The 11,897-nt window shown below is 39.2% G+C and overlaps 1 protein-coding gene across 1 annotated transcript; it reads left to right on the forward strand.

Annotated features, from left to right (window-relative positions):
- The first annotated feature begins 4,278 nt into the window (after window positions 1-4,278).
- LOC119779280 (Golgi reassembly-stacking protein 2-like) lies at window positions 4,279-10,088 on the forward strand. The gene is made up of 10 exons (XM_038278858.1): window positions 4,279-4,456; window positions 4,983-5,063; window positions 5,908-6,111; window positions 6,197-6,283; window positions 6,386-6,516; window positions 6,605-6,737; window positions 7,668-7,791; window positions 7,901-8,008; window positions 8,826-8,948; window positions 9,025-10,088. Exons 1-10 carry the CDS (start codon window positions 4,394-4,396, stop codon window positions 9,267-9,269), a joined length of 1,299 nt encoding a protein of 432 aa, XP_038134786.1. The 5' UTR covers window positions 4,279-4,393; the 3' UTR covers window positions 9,270-10,088.
- Window positions 10,089-11,897: the final 1,809 nt, after the last annotated feature.

Here is an 11,897-nt window from a genome sequence, read left to right on the forward strand (position 1 = left end):
TATATATATATATATATATATATATATATATATATATATATATATATATATATATATATATATATATATATATATATATATATATATATATACTGGACTTATTTTTAGCAAGAAGCACAAGAATGTGAGAATGTACTCTCCTCTGGAGACTGGGAAGAAAGTTATGCATCTGTCCTAACCCAAATGCATTTACTGTTGTATAGTGTTTTAACTGTAATACATATTACTGTTATTCTCAGTGTTACAGGGGCCAAGTGAATTATCTTGTATAAGGGTTGCTGTTTGTGTCTTTGCACAATCTTACTTTTTTTCTTCCATTGTAAATGGATGTGTGTTATATAAGATATATGTCAACAGCATATTTATGGTAATTAAGGACCATATGTGAACAGCACATCTGCATATATATATATAATATTTAGGATTATCTGTGTACTGGATGTTACCAATGACTTGTTTGTGACCAGTCTGAATTTTAATGAAGCCAACAATAAGGGAAGGTTTCCTTTGAGGTTTTCAGAAGGCACTTTAGTAAAAAATAACACTGTTATGAAAAATATACTAAATAAAGTCTATTAAAAGGGAATAAATGACTTTTTATTTTCTGTCTCAAAGTTTGGATTAATAGCTGTGTCACACACTAGAACAAAAAAAGACCTCACATTTTACAGACTTCTTAAAAGATGTAGATACTCTAAATGGGAGGAAAATAAAATACTTTCCATAATATATAAGGAGAAAGCGATCCTCCCTCAAGCTGATCTTGTTTTAACTGTAAACATGTAAAGAATGCAATAAAAAAATTCTATAGCAAAATATACTTTTAACTAGTCATAAAACTAGAAACAATCAGATGTGCTCAGGTTTTAACTATTTTATTCAAACTCTCTCTCTTAAAATAAGGGAAAATTATGTTGAAGCCGGGTTGCTCAGTGGAGCAGTGGGTAGCACTGCTGCCCTGCAGCAAGAAGGTTCTGGGTTTGATTCCCGGTTCAGGGTCTTTCTGCATAGAGTTTGCATGTGCAGCATGTGCAGGTTCTCTCCAAGTACTCTGGCTTCCTCCCACAGTCCAAAAACATGAATGTTAGGTTAATTGTCTTCTCTAAATTCTCCCTAGGTGTGTGTGAATGGTTGTTTGTCTCTATTTTGCCCTGCGATAGACCTGTCCAGGGTGAACCCTGCCTCTCGCCGGCTGAAGATAGGCACCAGCACCCTTTGTGACCCCACTCAGGATAAAGTGTGTCGGATAATGGATGGATGGTGTTCAAACACTGAGAAGGACCCAAGAAGCCACAAAAGCTCAAGTCTTTTCAAAATTGATGTAGAGCAATACTTTAACACCACTTAAGTCCATAGTGGTGCAAGATTTAGATCTTCATGATCATGGAGGATTCTAAAAAAACAACAACAATAATTTGTTGTTAAATGTATGCTATCTTTATCCTCACTGCTTTTGGCTTATTTAATTTCACTTTTTATTTCTGTTGGGCTTTTTTGTTTTTCGATCATAACCTTTGAGTATATTGGGATTTGGCTAAAAGAAACCAAGAGACTTGCAGTTATCCATCAAAGGATTCAGCATACAAATCAAATAATTAAATACATAAATAAATCTATGAATGGGTTTATGATCATGGGCCTTACTGAAATTCTTTACTACAATATACTACTAGCACCATCTGGTGGAGAGTTGGCGCATCTATAACTGTGGCAAAACTAGTAATACAAGAAAATAATTTTTAGAGGGCTTTGAAGTTATTAGAAGGCTTTTGAATCTATCCACAATAAAAGTTAAAGGGTTAGGGTTAGATACTGGAGGTAAGGTTGTTCATTATTTAACCTCATGTGCATGTTGTGACCACATGGATCAGACACAAAATGAAGAGTCTGCTTTTTTGTACAAACAGCTATACATAAGTATGTATTTATTTAAAAATAGAGTACAGAATGAATTACAAAGACAAAAAAATTAGATAGGAATAAATCTAGATAAAACAACTTCAATGAGCATACAGTTACACTATGTCCTCCTTTTGGGGAGTGGCAGTCAGTGGTTAGGGCATTTCGCTTCAAGCCCCACTCCCACAGACTGCAACTCTGGGTCCCTGAGCAAGACCTTTAACCCCCACACTGCTCCCCAGGCACTTCACAATGGCAGCCCACTGCTCCCCAATGGGATGGGTTAAATGCAGAGAGTTGATTTCATTGCTCTGTACTTGTGACATGCAAGGACAATAAAATGTTGGAGTCAAAAAAAGAAATACACTGCAATCCACCATAGGGCAAGGCAAATTTATACAGCACAATTCAGTTAAAAATACAATACAAAATGTTATACATAAATTAAACAGTAAAATAGAAGGGAAATAAAAGCAAGAAAAGATCAAACTGAAATAATAAAATCAGGTAGCAAAGCTAATAAAACAGTTTAACCACAAACTAATGATGCCTCAGTTAACAGTTTAAGTTTAACAGTCAAAGGCAGTTCTAAAAAAAATGGTTTCAATTTTGTGTATATATATATATATATATATATATATATATATATATATACACATACATACATATGTTTTTATATATATATATATATATATATAGCATATAGCATGGCACACAGGGCATGAAATTGGCATCCACCCAAACGCTAAAAGCAGTTATCGTTTGTTATTGGTAGGCAGTATGACAACAAACAACACTGAGCAAGTGCTGTGTTATTGTCTAATCACATAGCCTATGGTTTTTTTAAGCAAGCCCAGTCTTTTTTGGGGCAAAATATGATTGCTGTTTAACCGTTACAATAATCAAACCCGTTATTAGTGTACAATTACTTATTTACCGAACCATAAACACAGACATAACAGAGAGAATGGGATTAATGTTTGCTTTTATGCTGATGACACTCATCTGTATTTTCCATAAATCATGATGAAACTAACCCAACACACATAGGCTACAGGCATGTTTTAAGGATATACAAACCTCAAACACTAATGTTCTGCTCCTGAATTCATACAAAGCAGAAGTTATTGTCTTTGGACAAGAGTCTGATTAATCAGTGAATTCGTCTGGATGGTATCAAATTGGTAAAAACATTAATGATATGATGTGTTCTAAGGATGGTACTCATTCATCTTCTTCCTCCAAACACAGTTTGTGGAATTATGACCAAAAAGTTATATTTTGGTCTCATCTGACCACATGACTTTCTACCACGACTCCTGTGGATCATCCGAATGGTCATTGGCAAAATTAAAACCAATGTAGTTCTGGGCTGATTTTTCACCTTTTTTAGCATCATTGAGACCCCACGAGGTGAGATGTAGCATGGATTCCCAGTCTGAGGGAGATTCACAGTGATGCTTAGCCTCTACCATGTTCTAATGATTGCTCCAACAGTCGACCTTTTTTCACCAAGCTGCTTGACAATTTCCACGTAGCCCTTTGCAGCCTTGTGGAGGTGTACAATTTTGTCTCGACTGTCTTTGGTCCTGGCCATGTTAGTAGTTGTATTCTTACTGTTTGTATGGAATGGACAGGTGTCTCTATGCAGCTAACAAGCTCAAACAGATGCATCTAATATAGGATAATTAATGGAGTGAAGGTTGACATTTTGAAGGTAGACTAACAGATCTTTAAGGGTCCAAACTCTAGCTGGTAGACAGGTGTTGAAATACTTCTTTCCGGTTGTATATTACAAATAAATTGTTAAAAAAAAAACATATATTGTGTTTTCTTGATTTTTTTTTTTTTTTTTTAGATTCTGTCTCTCACAGTAGACACGGACCTACGATGAATATCAGACCCCTCCATGATTTCTAAGTGGGAGAACGTATTTACTTATTTTCCTCAGCTATAATATTAAATGATTTCAAACTTTAAATAATAAATTCAAAATAAATGATGATATCATGTGTATAAAATTAGACAATTAAACACATTAACACATTTATTATTTAATTAAATTGTTTGTTAGACTTAAACAGATTTATTTTGTCATTTTGTATACACAAGTGTAAGAAAAAAAAATGAAATTTCGTTTAGAACAGCTCTCTATACAATTTTATTTTTTAAAGTGCAGCCTTGATAGGGTAAACAGCTGTGATTAAAAAAAAAAATAAACATTTTGATATTAAGCCACATTAAGTATTAAGTTTTCATTTTAACTATGACAACGAATAATATCTACTATTATTATTTATCTTTTTTTTCTGTGTTATGGAAAGCCGAGCAGGGATTACGTTTTTCAGAAAAGGGCGTTATTTCCTGCCACGTAACGGCGCGTGCGCACTCTCAGGCTAGTGATTTGGCGACGTGTACCCGGTGTGAGAAAGTGTTTAGGTTTCTCATCACCGTTACAAGATTCCCCCCATAAAGCCCCTTAAAGACAGAAACCATGGGAGGATCTCAGAGCGTGGAGGTCCCAGGAGGAGGCTCAGAAGGTTACCACGTCCTCCGGGTGAGTTTAGATCACCTATAGCCTGCTGTTAGCCGTTAGCTTAGCATCCGGGTAGAAGCCGATGGTTCCGGGCTCGGAGTGCTGATGAGAGGCCGGGGTCCACTTTTGCGGCCTCCGCCTGGAAAACAGAGCCCCTTGTTATTGAATAGTTGTGTGTTTTAGAGTCGTGTTGGGGCCACATTTCGTTCAGGTCGGTCCCATGAATGTCTGCAGTTAAACTTGGCAGGTAGTCCAGCCGGAAACTGGGCATCAGCAGCAGGACTGGAGGCAGCTGAAGCTGAATGACAGCTGCATCCATTATCGGACGCTGCTTCTTTTACCGACATTTGAAGCATTTTGATAACTTTGAAAAGCAGTAGATGTTTTAACTTTGCAGTTGATTTTGACCAAAACAATTCAAGCGTTTGATCAGAGGTGTGATAAATGTTTGATGCTCGAGAATTTTATCTAAAACAATTACAAACCATTTGTTTATTCCAGAAATCTTGGTTATTGATTTTTATTTTGTTTCTCTTTTTTGTCACAGGTTCAGGAGAACTCGCCAGGGCATCGGGCAGGACTGGAGCCTTTCTTTGACTTTATTGTGTCCATCAATAACACCAGATTGGTAAGAATCATACATGACTGCTACTGTCATCCATTAGGAATCCTAGATTAAAGAAGCACGTGTTTATTTACATTAATAAATAAGGTATAGCAAATTATTCTGGTCAGTTTTCCAAGCTGGTTGTGCTTGAGATCCACCATTCCAAAACAAGCCTATTTGGGTACATGATGACTTTAATGAAGACACAATTATGTTAATGTGAACAGTGATAGAGATGCACTAAAACATACTAGAGTTGATCCCATAAATAAAGAAGTACAGATATATATAATTTAAATAATAACAGATGGAAAAAAAAAGCTGCAGGATTTGGATGATGAGGCGGAAAACGGCAGATCAGGTTCCTTTTATGCATTATTTGAATGTTTTCTTTTTTCTCTCTCTGAACTATTTCAGTTACCTTCCTCTAAATGTGTTCACTTGTATTCTGCTGCTGTAGCGACAACTTTGCAAAGACTGATTGACTTTTTGTGTAATTTAGCAGTCACCAATCAGTTTGTGAAGGGGACAGAAAGTCCATCTTTCATCTTGGAAAAAGTAAGCCAGTTGCATAGAGGAATCCAGTAAGGATTATCATATTTAGTTTTAACCTTGCCATCAGCGTCAATAATTGGTTGAAGGTCATCACAATCAAATACTAGATAAAATGTTTGCAGCAAAACTGCATCAAATGGATTGAATCTCGGAGCTGTAGTGATGTTATTAAGCCTAGATGCACACCATCGAACATAGCAATTTTGTTTCTTTAATGTCTATTAATCAGCTGTTGTTGTAATTCTTCTTATTAGATAAAAATTCTCCTTTATAGTTTGTTGTTATTTGCTTATGTGTCGTTTTGCTTCAGAACAAAGATAACGACACCTTGAAGGACTTGCTCAAAGCCAATGTGGAAAAACCGGTAAAGATGCTGGTGTACTCCTCAAAGACCCTGGAACTCCGGGAAACCACGGTGACCCCCAGCAACCTGTGGGGAGGCCAGGGCCTGCTGGGCGTATCCATCCGCTTCTGCAGCTTCGAGGGAGCCAACGAGAATGTCTGGCATGTGCTGGTAGGCAGCCGTAGGTGGCCCTGTGTGCGTCTCACCATCCACTTTAATCGGATATAACAAAAGTTTATTTTACTGTCTGCTACAGGAAGTGGAGCCCAACTCCCCTGCAGCCCTCGCTGGCCTCCGGCCGCACACTGACTACATCATCGGAGCGGACACTGTTATGAATGAGGTTAGCTAATGCATCTTTTAACCGCTTTGGTTTTGTTTCCTGGAAAAGCTGCAGCGTTTTATGCTTGGTCTAATATCTCTGTCCTCCTGCGGCCGTCTTTAGTCAGAGGACCTCTTCTCTCTGATAGAGAGCCACGATGGAAAGGGCCTGAAGCTCTACGTTTACAACACAGACACAGACAACTGCAGAGAGGTGGTCATAACGCCCAACGGCTCCTGGGGAGGGGAGGGCAGGTATAACATACAGTCACCTCAGTGTACCGAGAGAACCGCATGCAGATATCTCCACCTGTCTTGACGCTGTTTTCCTAAATCTTTCCAGCCTTGGATGTGGGATCGGTTACGGATACCTCCACAGGATTCCCACCCGTCCTTTTGAGGAAGGGAAGAAGATCAGCTTTCCTGCCAGTTCTTCTGCAGAGCCGGTCAGTCCACTGAAAGATGGCTTCACAGAGGTGAGAGCAAGCATGCAAACATTCCCCGAACATTCCCTCACAGTTCATACAGATATCATTTAAAAATAGCCTCATAGAGCTGCTTGGATACGAGGAAATATTCATACCATTTACATGTAATAAGAACAAGATTCAAAATTTGGTATCATCCCAATAAATGCTGACATTTTTAGACTGATTCTTATAGCAGGAATGGCTTCTTCTGTTTCAAAATCTTCAAAATTGACGCAATAATAACAAACATTACACAAGTCTCAATTGAAAACATAAAAACAAACATTTAGTAGCAAAATAAACGTAACTTTAATGATCAATAGCAATTTGAGGGAGCAGTAAGGCATGCGCTTAATTTTTTTTTCTTCCGTCCCCTCGATCTCTACCCTCGCTTCAACCTTTTCAATGGTTAAAACAGAAAAGTCAACAGCAGTAAATTGAATATTACAATAGCCTCCTTTAAATCACTAAAGCTGCCACCATTGAAGTGCAATTTTTTAAAGTTTAGCTGTTCATTCTACTGTCTAAAATAATTCAATGTTGCTGTAAAAAAAGAAAATAAAAATGTTTTTTTTTTATAAATTTTAAGCGTGCCTCTTGTAATGATACTGTACAGCCCATAGGAGGTGCACTCCCCCTGTTTGGGAACCTTTTAGCTAATGGATCAGCTGATGCATGTAAATATTGGGGAAACCATGAATCACTAATGAATACTGCTGGTGTAATCTTGTTTTTTGTTGACTGGTAACCTGAGTTTAGCTTCAGTATGGGTCTGTGAGGGAAGAACACCTGAAACGACTTTTAATCTAAAGTGTTGCATTCATCATTGATCACAAAAATCTAACATAAAATCTGTTTTCCCAGCATTCTTAAGCGAAATTTTCTATCTTCCTGCTGGATCTTTTTCTTCAGTGTGTTTCTGGTTTCTCTCCTCAGGTCCAGCTCTCTGCTGTAACTCCGCCCACCTCCACACCTCTCGTCTCATCCGGCCTTGAAAACGCACTCTCTGGCCTGTCTATCACCTCCGCTCCACCTCCGATGCCCAGCGAGCTGCAGACGGGTATATATTGCTTCTTTCTTTTTCTAACAGCTGGATTTTTGCTCAGGAATGTGAATTCCACTCAGCTCAATGGTTCCTAATGCTCGGTGTTTCCTTCCCTCTAATCCAGGCCTGCCCACAGTCCCTCTCCTCCCCTCCACCTCCAGCTCCACCTTCGCCTCCCTCCCTCCACTGAATCCTGCTGCCACTGGTTTTAACCCAGCCACAACGCTACCAGGTGAGCCAATCATTACATCATTATCAACAGTAAGACCACTGGTATTAAAAGCTAAACTTTGCTGAGCTACTCTGAGATGATCATAAAACACTTATGGATTTTTGTTTTTCTACTTCTAAGTATGGTGAATGTGACCATCTGTTAGTGTTAATGTTGCCACTTTAGAGTCATCGGGTTTTTAGTGTTCAACTATGAAACATGGAGGCTGAATCCTCTTATCAGAGCAGTTCAACTGTTTACATGAAAGTCAGACTAAAGGCCTGAACACATCGGCTGCGTATGACTTTTTATTCTCCGATCCGATTTTTCTTCCATGCCACACTGACTGCGTATAGAGAGGCTCCGGCTAGGCAGGGTGGGCAGATCTCCACACATTTATTTTCATTTTTGTCTTGGTGCTATAAACAAATGAAAACAATTTTCCATATTTGACTTGGACAGATCATGAAAAATTCTAAATAAGATATGCATTCTATAAAGCAAAGCCCCACTGAACAATACTGTGCAGCATCTCAAGTTTAGTAAATGGAAATTTTAAAAAGGGAATCCAGAAATGAAACTTCCTATGAAAAAAAAATTATTTTCATATTTTTTATGCTTTTTATCTTTTTCGTTTCTCAGATTATTTTCATATTTTTTCTTTTTAAGAATACGTTTAGCAAACTGCATTCTTTTAAAACTGTGCTTTACTGATCTCCTTATTTCTTAGGGCAGCTTACCTCTGGCGAGCAAAGACACTGACCTTTTCACCTTTTTGATTGAAGTCTCTCCTGAGTGTCTTTAATAACGAGGAATGTTGGTTTGCGTCCGTTTTCAGGTCTAATGCCTCTCCCAGGAGGATTACCGCCACTCCCCAACCTTCCCAACCTGAACCTGCCCCTCCCAGACCTCAGTGCCGTGTCTCTGTCAGGCCCCGGCTCCATACCACCAGGAACCACAGGTGAATAAGTGTGAACGTTCAGCAGGATCTGTGTTCTTAAGAAAATGAAATTGGACTAATAAATGTGTCTTTGCAGTCCCCTCTCTGGCTCAGCTGCCGCCCCTGTCCCTACCAGCTCTGGGCCAGTTCCCCCCGCTGCTTCCCACGCCTCCTCTGCTGTCTCAGACCTCCGCCCCCCTCATCCCGGCCTCTGGCACCACCGCCCCCATAGCTTCCGTCACGCTTGCCTCGTCGCCCAACTCCGCAGCCACCACAGAGCCAGACTCCACAAAGGCGACAGAATCTCCAGCCCCTACGGATACGACACTAACGCCATCGTAATGTGGCCATTAAACTGTAACGCACCTGGTTTCCCACTCTTTTTTTTCCTCCCATCTGTCTTTCAGTGGTTTTCTATTTATTTGGCCAGGAGAGAGCAGGCAACAGATGCACCAACGCAGACATTTTTCCAGCTGAGAGCCTGGTTAGAGTGGAAATAAAGAGACGGACGTTGGTTCTAGATCAGTCCGTGTTGCTGTAAGGAGAACTGGTAGCACTGCAGCTTGTCAAATCTACTGTAAGAGCAGCACTGCTTCACACTTCTGCAGTCACCAGGTCATGTTTCCCTCTTTTTAAAAACCTATATAACCTTTGTATGTTACTGGAGCTGGATAAGGACAGATTTTTAAATGGTGAGGCAACATAAACTCCATCACTGCTGTATTAAAAATATATACATCGCATTAAACAAAGTAGATTTTGTCCAGCTCCTTTCTGTAACCCTTTTATTAACTAACGGACCCCTTCCACATTATTAGAAAGATTGAATTAATGTGTAGTTAATTTTGAAGTTCCCCTGAATGAATCTGCATTATTTTGCACCACCTTTTTGTTTTTTTGAAATGATTATTCCCTTTATACATCTCCATGTTAATGCAGAGCTCGGTGATGCACAGTATGTCAGTGATAGGGTGAAGGTTATACCAGAGGAAGCCCAGGTTCTCGTCTACTTGAGCTTCTGAGCCCAGAGAGGAGTTGTTTGGTAGTCCTGCTTGGTAGGGTCATAGCTGCAGTACAGCCACAAAAGGTCTCTGTTTAAAATAAAAACACATCTGCAGGATGCACAGTGCAAGCAATAAAGCCAAATGAGTTTTATCAAGTCTCCCTGTGTCTGTGTGCTCTCCACAATGTTTCTGCCATTCTGTGATGCTTTCCGTTTTTGAAAAAAATCAACCGTAATCATGTGTACGGTTTTAGACTTAAGGTATTTAACATCTACAAATATCAGCTAAGAAAAACAAAAAGGATAAATGGGGAAAGTACATTTATAAACATTCAGAAACTGAACCCTGCAGGAGTTTCTGATCAGATTTATGCAAAAATCTAAAGGTTTTAATCCTCTAAACTGCATCATTTCTAGATTTAAAAGCTCTAAAATATAATTATAGGACTTTAGAAAGTCTTGAATGAAACCAAATTTATCTTAAACTTTTTTTTTATAGTGCCCCTTGGTTCATTTCCCCTAAGGAATCACTTTTTTCACATCCAAGGAAGGATTATTATCCTGGAAATGAGTGCTCTATTTTAGTTTTATATGGATGACGAGGGAAAGATCTGCAAAGTAGGTCTCAGAAAACAACCTGGGAAGGCTGTATGAAGTATTAAAGGCCTCTGTATCTGGCTTCCTGTTTGATGGTTCTTATTCTACTTCATTTCATCTATTAAGGTTTTTTTTACTAACTTTAACCTTGTAAAGCCAATTTTTTATTGAACTGAAACTTATAAAAAGTCTGCAGTGCCCCCAAAAGTCCATAAAGAGAATTACTCCATATTTTTTGAACTCTATACAAAAAAAAAGTAAAGTTATGCTAAAGTCAAATGTTGTGTTCATCTGCTCCTGTCGTAGTTTGGGATAGAGAAATCTATCAAAAGATCAGGCAGATTTCCTGCTTAAAATCATTTGCTCTACCAAGATTTAGTTTGCTTCAGAACTGATTCTCCCTGTTTTACAATCTATGAAACACCCAAGTTTCTAATTACTCTGTATATTTTCCTTTGAGGGCGACAGTGGCGCCGGATGTAGGAGTTTGCCCTGAAATCGAAGGATTGACGGTTCAAGCCCCGGCTCTGACTTTCAGTGTCGTTGTGTCCTTGGGCAAGACACTTCACCTGCATCGTCTACTGATGGTGGTCAGAGGGCCCGGTGGTGCCAGTGTATGGCAGCTCCGCTTCTGTCAGTGAGCCCCAGGGCAGCTGTGGCTACAATGTAACTTGCCACCATCAGTGTGTGGGTGAATTAATGTAGTGTAAAGCACTTTGGTCAAGTCTTCTGACTTGGAAAAAAAAAAAGGCGCTATATAAGTACAGGCTTTTTACCATCCTTTGTTGAAGAAGTCAGACCCTAGGACCTTTTTTCAACCATAATTTAAATTTTAGGGTCAAACAAGAATAAAAAATAAATAAAAAGCCCTGAGTCACAAAGAAAACAAGCTGTTCACTTTAAAAGGCTGAACCCATGAAGTAGACGAAAGTATAAAATCAGAGCGCGGTCTGTAGATGCTGGGGTGGACAGCGACAGTCCTTACAAACTTCCTGTGGCCTTCAGAGCAGCCCCAGAACACAGAGCTTCTGGAAAAGCTGTTTCCACAACCAAGCAGCTACATCCAAGCTTTTCGATAAAAGGAACGATGCAGAGTAGTGACACGGGTATAAAGCACGCCGTTAAGACTCCAGCATCGTCTGTTCTCATATGGGTGTTTCTGGAAGATTGTTCAGGAAGTCTTTCCAGAAAAGTTGAAGCCATTATGGCAGCTGATGGAATCAGACATGCACGTAGTAGTCAAAGGTTTGCACTTCATATTTCTGTTTAGCTCTGACCTTCATTGGGCCATCGGTGCCGACACCCACGTTGCAGCAGATAACTCAGGTTCTTCCGGTTTCACCACTTTACTGCTCAATCTGTTTGCTGCG

The sequence above is a fragment of the Cyprinodon tularosa genome, unplaced genomic scaffold (genome assembly GCF_016077235.1).
Source record: "Cyprinodon tularosa strain WSP-4 unplaced genomic scaffold, ASM1607723v1 ctg145, whole genome shotgun sequence".
Classification (NCBI taxonomy): Eukaryota; Metazoa; Chordata; class Actinopteri; order Cyprinodontiformes; family Cyprinodontidae; genus Cyprinodon; species Cyprinodon tularosa.

Bases quoted from the DNA above. Each gene is read 5' to 3' on its own strand.
- LOC119779280 (XM_038278858.1), top strand. From the start codon at position 4,394: ATGGGAGGATCTCAGAGCGTGGAGGTCCCAGGAGGAGGCTCAGAAGGT. The intron at 6,112-6,196 runs GTAGGCAGCCGT...TGTCTGCTACAG, and splicing joins AGAATGTCTGGCATGTGCTG to GAAGTGGAGCCCAACTCCCC. The intron at 6,738-7,667 runs GTGAGAGCAAGC...TTCTCTCCTCAG, and splicing joins TGAAAGATGGCTTCACAGAG to GTCCAGCTCTCTGCTGTAAC.